Raw genomic sequence first — 20360 nt, 5'->3', positions numbered from 1 at the left:
TCACTAAATGGACCAAATACATTCAAATGGGCCGAAATGACTATCAAGTCCATGACAAAAATGTCAAGACTACCAAATCCATGTAGGGTGTAAACCAAACCCTTTATGTTTTTCTATAAATACAAGCATTAGCTCTCATTTTGAGGCTAATCGGAAAATTACAAAGAAAATCACACTACAAAACAAAACCTCTCTACAAAGAAACCCTCTCTACAAAAATCCTCTTCCAAGAGAAAAGCTAGAGAAAAAGAAAACTACTCTTCGATCCGACATCAAGCGTTCATCGCCGTCAACTGAAGAGAAGCAAATTAAATTCATCCAAGGAGAATCAAGTCTTCAAATCAAGACCCTCCTATTCATCCAACTGCGGAAATCGAATCAGTAGAATAACTAGAAGACTGTACCCGAAATCTTTAAATTAATAAAATTATTATTTTGTTGCATTCTTTTGTGTTTTCTCTACTTGTTTGCAGATTTACACAAATTTGTTGCTACAAATTTGGCACGTTCGGTGGGACATCTCTACTACTCATCTCTTTTTCCGCATAATCAAAATCCACAACAATTGTTACAATGGCCTCCGGAAAGATCGCCGCCATGTCGAAGGGGATAACATCCAGATCTGATGGTGAAAGCTCAACCCGTCTCGGTGACTCTCTTGACAGATCGCCCATTGGTGTTTCTACAAGGAGCAGGACTAGATCCATCCTCATCCGTTCCGCTGCAGCAAGACTCCGTTCTGCATCCGTACCTACGAAGCCTCGCACATCCAACGTCACCGCTAATGTGTTCAAGGAGTCATATGGTGCCGGCGACTCTAGGCCATATGGACGTCCCATGCTCGATTCTTTTTCTCATGCCCAAGTTGATGCGCCTCAATTTATCTCATCATTATTTCGGTAGAAGGTGTGCGACGCTTTTGAAAGGACGACTACTCACAACGGCCCGTTGTTCGAACTGTTCACCGAGAATGGTGGCCACAGTAGCACTAGTTCGTCTCCATCGTCACCGCGAAGGAGTAATCAAGAGATGTCGAGCCAACGGTCCTACTCCATGGTTGCACCCGTCATAGTTGTTGAGGGCGACAATATGGAGGAACAACTCAACAAAATGAAAGCTATTCTCAACGAACTCAGGAAGGAAAACGAACAGAAAACCAAGCATATCGCCGCCTTGACGAAAACGTTGGAGAAGTTACCCATTTCGTCGTTTCAAAGCGGTGATAGCGAAGATACCTATGACGAAGATGATGATCGTGACAAGGCTAAGTCATTTACTGCCAAAGACATCCAAAAGATGATTACGGAGGCTTTCAAAAGTCAGTTCGATGGAAAATTTCAGTCCGTCGACAAGCACCGTTACGTCAAACCATATACTAAAAGGATTGATTATTTGAGGATGCCTATTGGCTACCAACCACCGAAGTTTCAACAGTTTGATGGAAAGGGCAATCTCAAGCAATACATCGTCCATTTCATTGAAACTTGTAACACTGCTGGTACTAATGGTGATCTCCTTGTCAAGCAATTCGTTCGATCCCTGAAGGGAATTGCTTTTGATTGGTATACGGATTTAAGCGCCGAATCAATCGACAGTTGGGACCAGATGGAAAAAGAGTTCCTTAATCGCTTCTACAGTACGAGACGTATCGTAAGCATGACGGAACTCACTAACATGAAGAAATGGAAGGACGAACCCGTTATCGACTACATTAGTAGGTGGCGCGCGTTAAGCCTCGAGTGCAAAGACCGCCTGTCGGAGACTTCTGCTATTGAAATGTGTATCCAAGGAATGAATCTGGATCTAGTTTACATCCTCCAAGGCAATAAGCCAATAACATTCCAAGATTTAGCCACTCGAGCTCACGACATGGAGATTACTATCGCTAGCCATGGAGGACGACTTTTTACTCATTCAGAACCAAAGATGGAGAGAAAAGAGTATAAGAAAAACAACAAGGCGTCTAAGAGCACTTCAAAGGAGGTAATGGCAGTTTCTACTTCCAACCCGGTGAAAATCTCGGCGCGACCTAAAACAGAAACAAAGGCGATAACCTATTCAAAGGATACGCGAAAGACACGACCGACTCTGAGAGAGCTTGAGAAAAAGAAATACCCTTTCCCAGATTCCGATCTAGCGGGGATGTTAGATGATCTGTTGGAGAAGAAGGTAATCGAGCTTCCCGAGTCTAAAAGACCAAGTGAAGCTGGACGTACGACCAATCCGAAGTATTGTCGATACCATAGGGTTGTGAATCATCCATTGGAGAAATGCATAACCCTCAAGGAGAAGATTATGCGTTTGGCTGAAGAAGGGAAAATTCTCTTGGATCTAGATGATGCCGCTGAGTCCAATTGCATTGTAGCACAAGTGGTTACCGAAAGTCATAAGCCACATCCTCATTCTACAAGCGAAGAATGTGCATGGATGATTCAATTCGGAACTCTAGAGCCAGTAAGCGTCGTCATGCCCATCGAGTCTAAGTCCATCATATCAACAACATCCGAGGATCAAAATAAAGAGGAAGACGATGAAGGGTGGACCCTTGTGACTAGGCGACGACAGAAGAAGCAAAACAGGCAAGAGTCAGTATCCCAACATCGAAGAATGACTCGCCAGCAAGTAACAAGATCGTCATACAAAGATGATAGGAGGACCGTTTTGAAGTCTCCACAAAACATAACATCGCCTAAGAAAGCCAAGTCGAAGTTACGTCAAGTTATGACATTAGGAGACTATTTCCCTAAGTCCTACCTTACTAAAGTTTCGGTGAACACCGTGGCTTCTGTCGTTATCGAGGAAGATCGTGATGAAGATGCCACGAATAAAGAATCCCCATTGGAGTTGGACAAGGATGCGAAGATTGATGCAATACTGGATGCGTTACCTTCACGCATGGGATGGCAACAAATGTTTCACTTGCCTGAAGAGATCCGTCAACAATTGTCTTTAGCGATTCTTCAACCCGACGCGTATGCTGATAAGCTTAAAGCTGCAGGAGAGCCGGCAGATCAATCGAAGAAATGTGTTGCTTGTAATGCCGCTCTCGCATTTACCGATGAAGATTTGTTACTGGGATTAAAGTTGCACAATCGCCCTTTGTTTGTGTCAGGATACATTTGAGAAAAGAAGGTGGGCCGCATATTGGTGGACGGAGGCTCAGCCATCAACATAATGCCGAAAGTCACTATGGAAGAGCTTGGGATTTCTGTAAATGAACTCGCCAAAAGTCGATTGATGATTCAAGGCTTCAATCTCGGTGGGCAAAGAGCAATTAGCAAGATTTGCGTCGAACTCGCGATGGGAGATATGTCGTCCACCACGCTTTTTCATGTAATTGACGCCAAAACGTCGTACAAGTTGTTGCTTGGTCGACCTTAACTTCACGAAAACGATGTCGTGGCGTCCACTCTACATCAATGCCTGAAATATTATAGAGATGGCGAAAGGAAGATAAATGGTGATGTGAAGCCCTTTTCAACGGTGGAGTCTTATTTTGCTGATGCTCGATTTTACGAAGAGGTGACGCCAAGCGAGATATTGCCTTCAACGATCCTTTCAACAGGGACCAATGTTCCGAAGAAGGTTGACGACATCAAAATTCCAGCCGCAAAAGAATTTATGGTGGTCGAACATCGTGAAAGCGTCTTGATAAAGACCAATCAAGCAAATGTGAATTCGTCTACGAAGGAAGTTACTCCAACCATGCCGAAAGCGACGCCAATATTTAAGTACGTGCCAAAATCAAAACGTAAAAATGGAGAGGCGCCTTTCACAGAGTATACACCGCGAGAAGAGGCATCTACGTCAACTAGAACAATCAATGAAGACAATCTTCAAACTTTAAAGGAGAAGGTCATTGTTCCGGTTACACGAACAGATTGCCTTGTGGCGAGTAAACAACCGTTGTCCGGATTCACGAAAGCCTTAATGAAGGAGGATCAAGCACCTACGGAAGAGTCAACCAAGGGACGATTCGATCCAAATGCTTACAAGCTCATGTCGAAGTCAGGATATGATTTTGAAAATCCAACTCCATTAGGAAAAGTAATTGAAGTTACCCCGTATGGTCTGAATCAAACGCAAAAGAAATTGCATCAACAAGGGAACAAGCTTGAAGTCGGAAGGGCTGGTATCGGATTTTCACATCCTGTGCCCATTAGAATTTCTGCACGACGTAAAGAGAAGCAAGTGTCGTCACAATATATTGTGGCAGAACTGGCAGAAAGTGAAGGCGATAATACGGAAATGTTGCCACGAAGGTCGATTTTTGACAGGTTGGGACAACCAACTTCTACGCCTCGCTCTTCCGTGTTCAACAGATTGGGAGAAAGGGAAGAAAACATTTGTGTGCATTTAGCGTCAGGCTCTCAACAGCAAAGGCCAAATGCGTCAGTGTTCACTCGCATTGGAGGAAAAGAGGTAAAGAAATTAGTCTTCAGTCGCATCGATAGCTCAAAGGTACAAAAGAGACGTCGACGAAAGCAGAAGAAGTCCTCGAAGACAAAAGTTGCAGTCGACCTTAGCAAAGACACCTATAGTGTCATTCCCTCGCGAATGAAACGTCATCTTGAAGAATAAATAACTATGGATGGGTCACTGAAAACAAAAGGACGCACCATCATTTTCACAAATCCATTGAAGGAGTCGAGTCATAGGAGAATCGCTCAGGACATTATTGCGTCCAACCATGTGACGGCACAAGAGTGTCAAGATTCAGATGATGAGATAGAAGTTGGTGAAACTCCTAAAACTCTCGAAGATGGTGTCCAAGCAACGGTTGACGACTTGGAAGAAATCAACCTAGGCACAAGCGAAGAGCCACGACCCGTCTTTGTGAGCGCCCTTCTAACGGAACAAGAGAAAACAGAGTATGTCAATCTTCTCTCTGAATATAAAGATGTGTTCGCCTGGAGCTATAAAGAAATGTCTGGCCTAAGTCCAAATATTGCAGTTCATCGACTTGCCGTACGGAAAGGCGTTTCTCAAAAGAAGCAACCACGAAGACGATTTCGGTTAGAAATGTTGCCAGAAATTGAAGCATAAGTAAACAAATTGATTGATGTAGGCTTCATAAGAGAAGTTAAATACCCTGCGTGGATTGCTAACATTGTCCCTGTGAGAAAGAAGAATGGACAACTTCGTATTTGCGTCGACTTTCGAGACTTGAATGATGCTTGCCCAAAAGACGATTTTCCACTTCCTGTCATAGAGATCATGATCGATGCTACGACAGGACATGAAGCGTTGTCCTTCATGGATTATACCACTGGGTATAATCAAATCCAGATGGCGCCAGAAGATGAAGAAGCCACTGCGTTTCGAACACCTAAGGGTATATTTTGCTATAAAGTGATGCCCTTTGGGTTAAAGAATGCGGGAGCTACGTATCAACGAGCTATGCAGAAAATTTTCGACGATATGCTGCATGACATTGTTGAGTGCTATGTCGATGATCTCGTTGTCAAAATCCAAGAGAAGATTCGATCATGTGAAAGATCTTCGAACAATTTTTGTAAGGCTACGAAAGTGTAAACTCAAGATGAATCCTTTAAAGTGCGCTTTCGGTGTTAGCTCGGGTAAATTTTTGGGCTTCATCGGCCGTCATCGAGGAATTGAGATAGACCAATCCAAAATCAAGCCGATACAAGACATGCCTGAGCCGTCTACACTCAAGGATCTTCGAAGCCTTCAAGGGCGTTTAGCTTACATTCGCCGATTCATTTCCAATTTGGCAGGACGATGTCATCCGTTCAGTCATCTAATGAAAAAAGGCGCACCTTTCGAACGGGACGAATCTTGTCGCAAAGCTTTCGAAAACATCAAGCAATACTTGTCAACTCCTCCAATCTTAGGTGCACCAATTCCGAGGAAGTCGATCATTCTGTACATTTTTGCCTAAGAACACTCCATGGGGGCATTGTGTGCCCAAGAGAATGAGGACGGTAAAGAAAGAGCCTTGTACTATCTGAGTCGCAGACTTGTTGGGGCCGGACTAAAATATTCGCCCATCAAAAAGATGTGTTTAGCTCTTATCTTCGCTATCCAAAAGTTGCGTCACTACTTTCAAGCTCACACCGTGCACGTAATTTCCAAAGCCGATCCGATCAAACACATTATGTCAAGGCCAGTGCTTTCGGGATGACTCGCCAAATGGGTCGTGCTCTTGAAGCAATACGATATAGTCTATATGCCACAGAAAGCTGTTAAGGGACAAGCATTGGCGGATTTCTTAGCGGATCATCCAGTTCCGGGAGAGTGGAACTTCTCCGATGAACTCCCTGGAGAAGAAGTTTTCTACATCGATGTGCTTCCTTCTTGGCAGATATACTTCGATGGAGCCGCTCGTCAGGATGGGGCAGGAGCCGGAGTCGTGTTCATTTCGCCAGAAAAACACCTCGTGCCATATTCATTCATACTTCCGGAACTGTGCACAAACAACGCTGCTGAATATCAAGCTTTGATCATAGGCGTACAAATGGCTCTTGAAATGGGATGCAAAGACCTTGACATCTATGGTGATTCCAAGTTGATAATTAATCAATTGCTTGGTGAATACGAAGTGAAAGAGGATAGTCTTGTGCCATATCACAAACTAGTTTCCCGCTTGTTGCAAAATTTTGATTCGTTCTTCCTAAATCATGTGCCAAGGAGTGCCAACAAGATGGCTGACGCTCTCGCAAATCTCGCAGCCACTTTAGCACTGGGGGCAAGTGTTCCTACTACAGTTCCAATTTGTAAAAGATAGGTGGTGCTACCAGAAGCAGAAGATGATGATGCAACAGAAGATGTAAATGCGATTTCTGTTTATGTCGTCGACAAAGAAGATTGGCGACAACCAATCATTGACTACTTGGAGCATAACAAGTTGCCGAGTGATCCGAGGCATAAGATGGAAGTGCGGCGTCGTTCTTCTCGTTTCATCTTCTACAAAGGGACATTGTATCGTCAATCGTTCAATGGACTTTGGCTACGATGCCTTGATGAAGATGAAGGTCTACACGCCATGGAGGAAGCTCATGCTGGTATATGTGGTGCTCACCAATCGGGACCAAAGTTGTGCGACCGAATCAAAACAATGGGCTATTACTGGCCTACGATGGTGCAAGACTGCATGGATTACGCAAAGAAGTGTGACGCGTGCCAGTTTCATGGAAATTTTATCCATCAACCGCCGGAGGTTCTCCACCCCACTGTCGCATCGTGGCCTTTTGAAGCTTGGGGACTTGATGAAGTTGGACCTTTGCCAACTAAGTCGTCCGCTAGACATCTATACGTCTTGGCCGGAACTGATTATTTTTCGAAATGGGCGGAAGCCCCTTCGAGAAGTGAAAAAGGAGAATGTCGTGGACTTCGTGCGAACACAAATTATATATCGATATGGCGTCCCAAGGTACATCATTACCGATAATAGCAAACCCTTCTTCAACAAGCTCATGGATGCCTTGCTTGAAAAGTTCAAGTTCGCGCAACACAAATTGTCGATGTATAATGCGCCAGTCAATGGTCTCGCCGAAGCCTTCAACAAAACTCTATGCAATCTGTTGAAGAAAATGGTTTCAAAATCAAAGCGCGATTGGCATGAGAGGCTTGGAGAAGCACTTTGGGCGTATCGCACCACATATAGAACTCCTACCCAGTCAACGCCTTATGCCTTGGTTTACGGAGTAGAGGCGGTCTTTCCACTTGAATTAGAGATTCCTTCTCTTCGTATGGCTATTCAAATGGGTCTGGCGGAAGGCGAAAATGACAAGCTACGCTTGGCCGAACTTGAAGCTCTTGACGAAAAAAGGCTTGATGCACAGCAGAAATTGGAGTGCTACCAGGCTCGGCTATCAAGGGCGTTCAATAAAAAAGTTCGTCCTAGATCTTTTCAAGTTGGCGATATGGTCTTGGCAATTCGAAGACCTATCATAATGCCTCGTAAAGCCGGAAGTAAATTCACTTCCAAGTGGGACGGACCTTATGTTGTGCAAGAAGTCTACACCAACGGCGCGTACAAGATTGTCGATAGTGATGGAGTACGTGTTGGTCCGATCAACGCCTAGTTTTTGAAGCGCTATTACGCGTAAGACGACGATTCTGCAATAAGCTCCTAAGCACGAGCCTAAACTGCACACCAAAAAAAAATCCAAAAAAAAAAAAATCCAAAAAAAAAAAATCACAAAAAAAAAACGATCCAAATAACAACAAAAAAAAAAATCCCTTTAAGGAACTACGTTGGCTTGATCCTGCGAAGTATGTTACATTGTAGGTACGTAGGCAGCTTAAGTAAAATCTTTTTACTTAGGTGCGGCCAAACCCCCCAAACAAAATCAATTCTGTTTTGTTCGAACTACGTTGGCTTGATCTCGTAAAGTACATTCGTTCGCGCTTTATGGGTACGTAGGCAGCTGAAGTAAACGTCTTGCTTTAGTCCAGCCACACCAAAAAAAAACCTTTTACTCCTCGCCCATAAGAGTATAAACTATGTACGGCAAAACAAAATGAATATACGAGATTGAGATAAAAAAAAAAAAAAAAAAAACTCAACTTATTATTATTCATCCTTCAAAAAAAACGCACACTCTTAAGTGTCAAAAGAAAAACGTATCTAAAACAAAGACAAAAAAAAAAGATACAACAAATGACATCATAGAAGCCACTACAAGTTCTTCAAAGTATCAGAAGCTTCAGTGAAAGCTTTCTCAGCATGTTCAATCTTCCCGGCTTCTTCTTTTGCAGTCGTCATACGTGCTTCCAAAGAGGACTTATCGTGAGTCAAAGCCTTGACAATTGAGGCTCGATCGAGTTTCTTCTTTTTTGCAGCAGCAATAGACGCAACCGACTGTTGTTTCCTCGCCTGTACTTCCTCCAATTCCTTCTTTAACCGCTCTTCCTTTGACGCGTCTTCCTCGAAGTTCCTTTGAAAAGTCTCGAGTTCTTTTGTTGCTTGATCTTCCAAAGATGCAGCACTCGAAATACGATCATCAATATCCTTAATATGTTCCTCAAGCTCCAAAGGATGAGGCTGATTCATCGTGTATTCTCCTCCCACAGTTTGAAGTTGTAAAGCAGCCTTAAAATAATTCTCCACATGGGCACGAAGAGCGGAGACATCAACATTCTTTGACCTGAAATACTCAAAGACGGCCTCACAGTCCTTTTCAAGTGCTCGAATCTCGGTGATGGGAGATGCCAACAACTTTGCTCGCAACTTGTTCGCCATAGACAAATACGCTTGTCGCTCAGTTTCATGGATCATGTTTTCTGCGAAGGAAACTTCTTTGGTTGGACTCATAATGGCATCAAACATCGCTTTCTCTGTAGGACTATCGAGATTTAATACAACATGAAGGTCTGAAAAATCATCAACGGTGCTCAACAAAGGCATGAAACCCTGCGAAAAAAACGGGGTTAATGATATATAAAAAAAACCGAAGGTGTAAAAAAAACGCATTTACCTCTTCAATGACAGGAAAGTCGTCAGTTGTAAGAAATCCGTCCGCTTCAGGAACGTCGTCAAGAAGGTGCCGAATACTAGGTTCCTCAGCCTTGTATCCAAACGATCAAGTGCTAGTAGGATTTTGTTTTACATTATCCTTCACATGAAAAGCCTCTTCGTCCAAAGACGAACGAGCCAGGCTAGGAGTAAGTTTCACCTTTGAGGAAACCGACAAAGATGTACAAGTTGCATCGTTCAAATTTGCGTCGTTCTGACCCTTTGGTGGTGATGGCCTCTTCTTCAAAGTTTGATCCACCTGACTTCGAGCACGTTTCACTTTCCTTTTTGACTCTGCTACGGCATGACCCGCGGATGACTGGAGTGAGCTTTGTGTAATCTTTACCTTCAAAGGATGTTTCACAAAGTCATCCGAGCTCGCCAAGCCTTGAACTATATCTCGCTTTCTTTTCACAATTGGAGTGGCATCATTGTCGTCAGGAGATTTAGAAGACCTTCTAGCCTCATTCAAAAGTGGAGATTTTGAAGACCGCCTGACCTCACTCCGAAGCGGAGATTTTGATGACTTTCTAACCTCGTGTGGAATTATTAACTCAGAAAACCGCTTCAACCATGTCGCATAAGCCGGAGTGACTGAAGTGCCAATTTTTGAATCTTCTCGTGGAATGATGAACCGCGAATTTATCCTCAAGTAAATAGAAGTCTTGAACAATTAGAAAAGGCGCTCGAGGTTGCCACCACAAATATCATGATCAAGTACACCTGGAACATCCTGATGAAAACCCAGTTGTCGCGCAAAGCGATGAGGACTATACGGTTCAACGATGTAGTTGTCATCATGCCTTAAAGTTATGAAGCTGGACCGCGATGCAATAAGAAAGTCTTTCGGTGGACGCATAATGTTACGGTCATCATCCTTGTATTCTGCATCTTCCTTAGTCCCATGAAATGTGGAGTGCCAAGAAACCTGGGTGGCAGATCGAATTCGCTCTTTTGCCTCGGTAGAACGAAAAGTTTTGACAGCATCGAGACCTTGAAACTCGATCATAGTTCCTTCAACAAACGAGTGACTAACAGATCTATGCGAACGATAATACTTGGCAAGCCACCCATAAACATAGTGCGCAGCAAAGTGGCCATGATCCTTGCCCGGCGTTGCCGAAGTAGAAATGTCGTTCAGACCTCGATAAATGCTCGCCAATACTGGTATGGCAAAAGAGACCATCTGGTTGCTCGCTAACAAAGAAGAAACTTTAAAGACACTCGCTCGTATGTGGCCTAGGTCACGAACAGGGAGAACAAATGCGTAGAGCCAACAAGAAAGGAAGGCTGCAAGATATGTCTGTCGTCTCTCTGCCTCGGGAACGCCTAAAGTGAGAAAGAAGTCATGAGTAGTCTCGTCCCATTGCGAAGGTTCTCCGTATGAAGAAAAATCTTGTCGTAGAATCGGAAAATGTGCCTTCTCTGATGCATTAGACGAAGGAAAATACTTGGAGGCGCCTTTAAACCAAAAGCGACACCAGTCTTCAAAAGGTACTTTGCCATTTTTATTCGCCGAAAGAGAAATCCGGTGAAACGCAGAAAATAAATACTTGCAACTTGGGGGCAAATACGGTCGGCCGTTCTCATCGAAGCCTTGAAGTTCTTCAACTGAAGGCACTACTTCATCATAAAATAAGCCCGTTAGAGGTAGTCCGGTGATAGAGCGGATGCCCCAAAGGCTAATTGAAATTTCTCCCGCCGCTGTCAATAAAGTGTTAGTCTGTGGACACCAAAAATCGCAAAATGACTCAACTAGCTGACTACTGCAGCGGTAAAGGAAAAGTGAGGCGTAAACTGCTTCATAAATGTAGACAGATCACAAACTGTTGCGGCACTCGCAAAGAATGTCTTCTAACCATTCCCAGTAGCGCGGAATATAAGAAAATTCATATCCAAAGTGAAAACTGCCGTTTCGTTGAGCTCCACCTCTGGAGCATCGAGAGTGTAAGAGCTTCGAGAAGGATGGCGTGTCGACACTTTCTCGATGATGTGACGAAAGGAGCACCAGCAATGGTTTTTCAAGTTTCTGCCACCAGCAATCCAAATTTGACGGATATGTCAACGGCAACCACGACTCAGCAAAGGGACTCGTCATCGAAGGAAAGATGGTGTGTTTAACTCCATTATTTGCTTCGTCATCAGCACCGTCAATCGTCACTAAGTACTTCTTGCCAGTCGTCTTAGATTCGCTTGCCTTAAAGTGCACCATATCGTCCCCTGAGACAAAGACAAAAACAAATTACCACTCATATTTCTTTATCAAAAAAAAAAGGAAAAAAAAACAAAAGGAAAAGTAATATAAGGTGAGGTAATGTAGTGTGGACCACATAGTCACATGTTACACAAAAACACAAATTATTTTCTATAAAAAAAAGAAAAAAAAAAGAAATATGATATGAAGTGTGGACTTGTGGTGTGAACTGTGACCACGTATTTCTATCAAAAAAAATTATTAAAGAATGAAAAGGAGGTAATACGAGTCACGAGATGCATAAAACAAAAATCCAAGTCCTACGGTAAATTATATCATGCTCCCAGGAGTAGAGAGCATGATACTCCTAAGGGAGTTATTAGGGAAAAATAAATAAAAAATAAAAATTATAAAAACAACCACCCACTAATTCACTATGTTACAATTAGTTATATTGCTCCTCTAATACTTATGTTATTCTACAAAAACTCTATCATGGATCTATTATTACTACTCAATTACGTAAATTTCATGTTTTTTGGCCAAATTATTCGCTTTACTACTGTCTATGGAGCAAAACGTTCATGATTATTATTCCGTTTATTTGAACGAGTCCGCAAATGAAGATATGACATCCACAAAATATAAATAAGTGATACATTCACATGTTATATATTGTGAATATGAGGTTTATGTTTTGCGTATATGTAATCTATATGCGATGAATATGTAGTTATACTTTGTGAATATATGTTAGGTTATGTTAGATTAATATTTATGATAACCTCTATGTATTTGTCATATGTATTTGTGAATATGTTTATCATATTGTGTGAATATGTTAATTAATTGGGTGAGTATGTGAGTTTTAATTTGAGAATAAGAAGTTTGATTTATATGAATATGTCAACTATGTAATGTGAATATTTTATTGTGATGAACATGTCAATTATATGGTGTGAATATGCGAGTAAAATTAAAATAAATACCAAAATATATCAAATGTGATTTCAAATTATAGAGGAATCAAAATCACGAATAATGATATAATTTTTAAATTTTTCTAATTTATGAAATCTAAGTTTTAACGGTTTTAAAAAACTAAATTAAAGTTGGAGTATGAAGTACCATACACCTGGGTGTATGGTATAAGCATTGGTCACATTGGCATCCCAAATCAATTTATTGTCCTGTTTTCACAAACCAGGATCAAATTGATCCGCTTCTTCCCGTCAAAATAAATTCAAGATCACCAAACTTAAGTTGTCCACCCATACTGTTTATTTTGATCGACATGCTTCGGCGTCGTCGGGATTACAAGCATCAGGTTAATGGCAGTTTTTTTTCGCCGTCTTCAAACGGAAGACACCGGGACCGGATCAATCACCAAGCAGAGGCATCGAAAGGTCGATGGGAATGAGGCGGATTTGCTCAAAACCGTGAAGAAGCTAGGAGAGGGCAGAGTTTCATTCCGGCCGACATGAATTCAGTTAAGTTTTGTGGGCTCGGTGTTATGACGTCAGCTTTGTCTATCATCGCGCTTGAGAAAGCTCAGTAAACTAAACCCAATATGAATCCCGTCATCAAACTCGACAACCACCTCGGTTTCGCAGTCCACACGCCAAAAGGAGGGGTGAATTTTGAACTTTGAGAACCTTGGACCGTGTCGAGGTAATGATGGGCATTGGATTATGCACAGGAAATCGTGAAGCAGCAGTTCGGTGCCAATTCGTCAAAAGTCAGCCCGCAATGACAGGGGAAGCTCGTTTGATGCATCGGGAAGCAACGCACTGTATACAAAAATATGGGTTAGTAAATCAAAAAAAAATTGCTCACCTATAAACACAGAAGCTTCGGCTTGCTGCGGCAAAGAAAAACTCCCCTGGCCTGTCTTGAAACTCGATTAAGATGCCTACTGAGTAGAGACTTCGTTGTCACGGGACTCGGGTTTCTTGTCGTCGGAAGTTGAGGCAGACTTGAGTCCTTGCGTTATCAATGGTGTAGAATTATGCAGGGCTTCTCTTCCTTTTATACTTGAGCAATAGATGGAATTACGGAAACAAAAACCGGAGCAATAATATGGAAATTTATTTTAGGCCAAAAACCAAATAATTCCATCATCAGCTTCAAAAAGAAAAAAAATTATTATGGAAAGCTGTTAAAACGAAAAGGCTGAAGAAATAATACCATAAAGTTGGAGAGTTCTCTTTGGAAATTGACTCAATTGGACTTGGCGTAGAAGGAATGGGTCCTGCTATACGTCGTCGACATTTTACTAAATATCGTCGACAATTAACGTAAAATTCCAAGTTTGCCCTCCATATCATGACTCCATATTGGTCTCACCAAAATGCAATTTCCGTCTCAAAACAGAAATGAAATTACCGTCTCACTAAAACACAAGTCACCGTCTCACTAAAATATTTCAAACCAAAAAAAAAAAACTCGGGTTTTGTAATTAACAACATGAACGGGAACGATTTTAACAACGATTTCAACAATGAAGATAGTAACGAGGTTAGTTTACGATTTAGTTTTGTTAAAAATTTATGTTTTATTATCGTTTGAATCCCGAATTAGGATAGATGCCATGAATGTAGACGGAATTATGATAGAATTTGTGACGGATTTATATGAAAAAGCAATTGAAAAAAAAAAAAAAAAAAAAAAGAAATAACACGGAACTGGGCTGGGACGTGGGGGTTCTTCGTCGGCCCGATCCAGCACGAAGAACAAGCTCGTCTAATGTTGGGCTTGGACGAAGGAATCCTTAAATGCAGGCTTGGTGTTGGACGAAGGATTCCTTAAATGCAGGCTTGGTGTTGGACGAAGGTTTCCTTCGTCGCCTGGCCCATTCATTGTTGTTTGTTTTTTTTTTTTTTTTCTTTTTGTTTTAGAGTTTCTCGTTAGTTTTTTTTTTTTTTTTTTCTTTGTTTTTTTTTTTTTTTGTTTCCGACTCGTTTTGTATAAAATAATTAATTTCCGTATTTGTATTAAAATTTTTTATTTTTTATAGTTTCCGACAATTCAAATAATTATAACGGCTATTTTTGAATTATAACGGTAAAATTTGAATTATAACGGCTATTTTTGAATTGTAACGGTTATTTTGAATTATAACGGTAATATTTGAATTATAACGGTAAAATTTGAATTATAACGGCTATTTTTGAATTGTAACGGTTATTTTGAATTATAACGGTAATATTTGAATTATAACGGTAAAATTTGAATTATAACGGTAAAATTTGAATTATAACGGTCACATTTTTCCCTATATAAACATCTACATAATGTTGTAATTTTGCACTCATCTTCAACCTTTTCTATTTTCCAATCATCTTCATCATCTTCCATTTTTTTCTTCAAATATTTACTTATGTCAACATCATCATCAAGGTGGGGAACCCGACCAATTGAAGGCCTTGATTTTAAGAATCAAATTTGCAATCGTTGTGAAAGAAACGCTATCATCATGATTTCCGGGACAGCTACTAATCCGAAGAAAGCTTTTTTTAAGTGCGTAACTTGCGATCGTTTTGTGTCGTGGTTGATCAAGATCATTTAACAATAACAAAAAAGTTGAATATAGCATGTCAAGATGAAGGTGATGATGCATCAAGTGGAAATGTCATGAAAGAGCAAGTGATAGGTATAAAAAGGAGATTTGAAATGACAAGGATGATGAAGTTTTATTTCAAGTGTATCTTGTATTTGTTTGTTTTCATTATGTTGGCCATTGTCATGAAGTAGTTACTATTTCCAGAAATGTATGAATTTGCATCAGTTGTTATGTATTCAAGAAATTTAAGAAATTGAAGAAATTTCAGAATTTAAAACCGTCATGTTTTTTGAAATAAACAACGTTCAAATAGTCAACTAACATAATAATCCAACATAAAAAATGTCTTCAAAACCGTACAACATAAATGAAAACAAACACAAACTAGTTATCATCCTCTTCGTCGCTATCAGTGTACACACCATCTGATCTACGCTGAACAACATCACCGGGTGTTTGACGAGGTCCTCGCTGACGTATGATATCCCCAGCCCTCTCAATCAATGGGCCGACGTTCTTCATCATCTTGCGGAGGAAGGCAAGCTGTTTCTTGTCATCCTTAATTTTTTGGCCTCGTAAAGCGAAACATTACAAAGACGTGCGTCTGCAAATTGACAAGAACAACTAAAACATTATAAACATTATCGAGGAACAGTAAGAAAATTATATCGATTATTACAACAACTGTAAGTAATATTATTACCTCAGCAGGAATATCAAAATCCTCATGTGGCGGGGGGGCATCATGGTGGTCGGGATCAATGATGAACGGGTGAGAATTCCCATTAAACCAAGCCTCATACTCTGGCTCCGTCTCACTGGGAAGCTAAGCTGGTCTCGATTTACGAGAAAGTGAACCACGTGATCCCGCCAAAGCAATCCCAAAGATGATCGGTCTCCCCAACCCCAACACTAACCTCGCACCGAAACCCGAAGCGGGACGACGACGCGCCGTCAATCTCATAATGGGATTGGGTATGATCTCGCACATACCCAAACCGTCGTAAACACCGATCGGTGGTACGGCTCCGCTATGTCCATGAAACGAATACAACCGGTATACAAAGTACGAGGATGATACTCCTCCTGACGCGGCCCGTACGGATCCCACCTAATGGAAGCACAAGTAAGCCCATCCAACAACCTCCGATACTCCAACAATTTCTCCGCATTTTGAGCGAAAGGACCAACGGATCTCCAAGAACACGACCGAGGCTGAGTAGGGTCAATTGCCGAAGGTGGACCGGGTCTGAACATAGGAAAATACTCATAGATCCACGATTGCAACAAGGTCAAGCAACCACCAATAGTCTTCACACCAGCACGTGAAGCTACCCCCAACTGTCGGTACATGAAGGCAAGTACACCGGCTCCCCAAGCGTAGTCGTGTACACCATCAGTATCATACACTAAAGGAAACAACTGAGGACGTAACCTATCACCTGATTTGTCGACAAAAAGTGTCGACCCCAACACCACAGCCAAAAACCCCTGAGCAAAAACAACATCACAATTAGCTCTCGCCGTGTCACAAACTGCATCTACCAATATACCCCCACTCTTGTAAATAGGGACCTTCTTAGTAGAGTTTAACGGCAACCTCAACTTCTCTGATGAAATCCCAAAGAAGCCACATACATACATAAGGGGATCCGCCAACGTCCCGTCATTACTCTCCACCTTACAACAGTTACCAGCAACCCGAACGCCTAAGATCTGCGCAACATCGTGAAGGAGTATGGACATCTCCCCAAAAGGCATGTGAAAACTGTTGGTGTCGGGTTGCCATCTCTCAACAAAAGCAGAAATAAGGGGCATGTTATAATTCTCGGCCATGGAATCTAATAGGTGAGAAAGACCAGTACCGTCATAAATAGTCTTAACGGCCGGAGGGAGTGGCCAACTACTCAACAACCTCGTCTTACCAAACCGGTGGTAACCCGTCAAAACTGGTCGACCAACCTCATTAGGAGTCGACCATATGGTGTTGGCAATGTGGCCCCCGAAGCTAGGAATCACGTGGGGAAAGTCAGGACCACCAGGAACACGATGATCGATCAACCAAGAGACATCCTTACCCGACTTCTTCTTCGGAGCCACCACACTACTAGAACTACCATCCGACCTCCGCTCGAAACGCCCCTCCTCAGTCCGTCTACGTGGCACCCTACGCACTCGCTCAATACCCGCCTCCTCCTCACCTATCACATCACCAGACCGAACCAGCTCCTCCTCCACCCGCTCATCAGTCCATGAATCGGTACTACCATCTCCAACATCAGACTCGAACTGGAGCCCCTTTCGAGCTCGAACTTGACGGTCATTTCCTCCACCGGCCATCTATTCAAAAAATAAAACAAACAATTTATAAATATAAGTTTAAGTAAATTAAAAATTAAAAAAAATAACAAAGTAACCCGGAACGGGGTTTATTAATAATAATTAATTAATATTTTACGTAAACTAAACGAGACGCAACAAAAACATATTTACAACAACTTGATTACTTAAATTAATAAAACAAACAATTTATAAATATAAGTTTATGTAAATTAAAAAATAAATAAAAAAACAAAATATCCCCAAAAGAAGTTTAATAGTAATAATTAATTTATATTTTACATCGACAAAACGAGACGGAAAAAATATATATTTACAACGACTTCGCCACGAACAACAATTATTACTTTATAACGATAATAAAACAAGACGGAATAAAATTTATTTTTAAAAAAAAAAAAAAAAAAAAAAAAAGTAACGACAAATTCCAAAACAAAAAGAAAAAAAAAAAAAAAAAAAAAAAACAACTCTTGGGCCAGACGAAGAATTCCTTCGTCCAACACTTGGGCCAGACGAAGAAATCCTTCGTCCAACACCAAGCCCAGACGAATGATTTCTTCGTCCAAAGCCCACATTAGACGAGAAATCCCTTCGTCTGGCCTGGGTCTGGGACGAAGAAACCCAACGTCTCAGCCCAGTTTTCCGTGTTCTTTTTTTTTTTTTTTTTTTTTTTTTTTTTTTTTTTCGATTAATTGTTTCGATTATTCCGTTTGATTTTCGCGTAACACGACTCAATCCGATTGAATTCAAAGCATCTATCCTAATTCCGTCACTAATTTGGCAATTATCCTAATTCTGTCACACATTTACAAACTAAGCAAAATACTACAAAAAAATTTTAATCTCGAATCACATACCTTGTTGAATGTTTGAATTCGTGACGGAAATGATGCGGTCGATACGTTTGTGTCGGGTTTTTTTTCTTCAAAATCTGAGTCGGGTTTTTTTTTTTCAAAATTTGGAATGTGATAGGTAGTTTTTGAATAAAAAGGAAAATATTAGGGGGAGTGTGAGGGAGGGGCAAATTAGGAAGTTAATTAAAATTGTCGACGATATTTAGTAATTTGTCGACGACCTTTAGCAGCCAGGGAAGGAAAGTAGGGACCAAGTTTTCGGCCTCAATACATTCACGCAAAATTGCAGAAGGTGGCCCATTGTCAACATGGTCATATGATTAAATTGGATTGACTCATGGTCATTAAAAATTTGATGAGTCGAGACCCGATCATGCTCAAACATTCAAGTCGTGTACATGATCAAGTCTCGAGGGGGCAATTTGTAGGCACGAAAATTTTGTATAAGTGCCACGTCGGAAGTCAAAAAGTCAAAATATTGACCCGTCAAATAAAATGTAAACTAATTTAATTACCTTGGACAAAAAATTATTAAATTAGTCCAATTTGATTATTTTAGTCGATCCGACTCTCTAAAGTGATAAAATCCAAAAAATGGGTCAAACTCACTAAATGGACCAAATACATTCAAATTGGCCGAAATGACTATCAAGTCCATCACAAAAATGTCAAGACTACCAAGTCCATGTAGGGTGTAAACCAAACCCTTTATGTTTTTCTATAAATACAAGCATTGGCTCTCATTTTGAGGCTAATCAGAAAATTACAAAGAAAATCACACTACAAAACAAAACCTCTCTACAAAGAAACCCTCTCTACAAAAATCCTCTTCCAAGAGAAAAGTTAGAGAAAAAGAAAACTACTCTTCGATCCAACATCAAGCGTTCATCGCCGTCAACTGAAGAGAAGCAAATCAAATTCATCCAAGAAGAATCAAGTCTTCAAATCAAGACCCTCCTATTCATCCAACTGCGGAAATCGAATCAGTAGAATAACTAGAAGATTGTACCCGAAATCTTTAAATTACTAAAATTATTATTTTGTTGCATTCTTTTGTGTTTTCTCTACTTGTTTGCAGATTTACACAAATTTGTTGCTACAGCGGGAGAGGTGAAAGTAATAGTAGTCACAACACATGTAATGAAAGTAACAGTAGAAACAACGGAGAGACTATGAAAAATTAACTACCAATTCGATTTTAGGAAAATATTAATTTATTTAAATATATGAGTTTGAAAAAAACTAGGGTGATACACCTTGAGAGACCAAACCCCGAGAGATACGTGACAGCACGGTAAGCCGGCACTCTCTTTTAACAGACCCCAAGGTCTCCGTGCAATAACCAAGTGTTAACCAAATTTAGCGAATCATATCTCACAGAAAATAAAATTAAATGTTAAATAAAGGGTTTTTAAAATTAAGTGTTAATCTAATGTATGTAAAAAAAGTAAAACCAGTTAAAAAAAAGGGTTTTTAAAAAGTAATTTTTCATAATTTTTCTTTTTAAAAAGGATGCTCAATAAAAGACACTAAATTTACACGATGACAAGAATAATCGATCAAAGTGTGACGACTGTGTTGACTCAACAAGAATCAACCCCAAGCGAAATAGACTCTAGGTCACTTCCTTTAGTCGGTCTTGCTTGTGACGGTCACAAGCTTGTGACCTCTCACAATCCCCTCCCACTTGCCCTCCCTACTTGCTCTCCCACTTGCAAGTTTGTCTCATGTCACAAGCTTGTGACGGATTTAGCCGGAAGATGCTACGGTTACACTTGGTATATAATCTTCTATACACCACTAATAAAATTTCGATAACTGGCAGAATCTAATATTGGGAAAGATTGGAGAGGGTAATTTTAGGAAAATTTATTAATTTTGGGAGAATCTAATATTTTGCCATAATTAAATATTTTAGGAAAATGAACG

The 20360-nt window shown here is 40.8% G+C and overlaps 1 protein-coding gene across 1 annotated transcript; it reads left to right on the top strand.

The window, feature by feature from the left end:
• Positions 1-6190: 6190 nt before the first annotated feature.
• On the top strand, positions 6191-6748 carry LOC141586903 (uncharacterized). Its single transcript, XM_074408306.1, has one exon. It carries the CDS (start codon positions 6191-6193, stop codon positions 6746-6748), a length of 558 nt encoding a protein of 185 aa, XP_074264407.1.
• Positions 6749-20360: the final 13612 nt, after the last annotated feature.

Source organism: Silene latifolia, chromosome 1 (assembly GCF_048544455.1).
Source record: "Silene latifolia isolate original U9 population chromosome 1, ASM4854445v1, whole genome shotgun sequence".
Taxonomy (NCBI): Eukaryota; Viridiplantae; Streptophyta; class Magnoliopsida; order Caryophyllales; family Caryophyllaceae; genus Silene; species Silene latifolia.
This window is presented reverse-complemented; position numbering and strand designations above follow the sequence as displayed.

Coding starts and splice junctions, on each gene's coding strand:
- LOC141586903 (XM_074408306.1), top strand. CDS start 6,191: ATGCCACAGAAAGCTGTTAAGGGACAAGCATTGGCGGATTTCTTAGCG.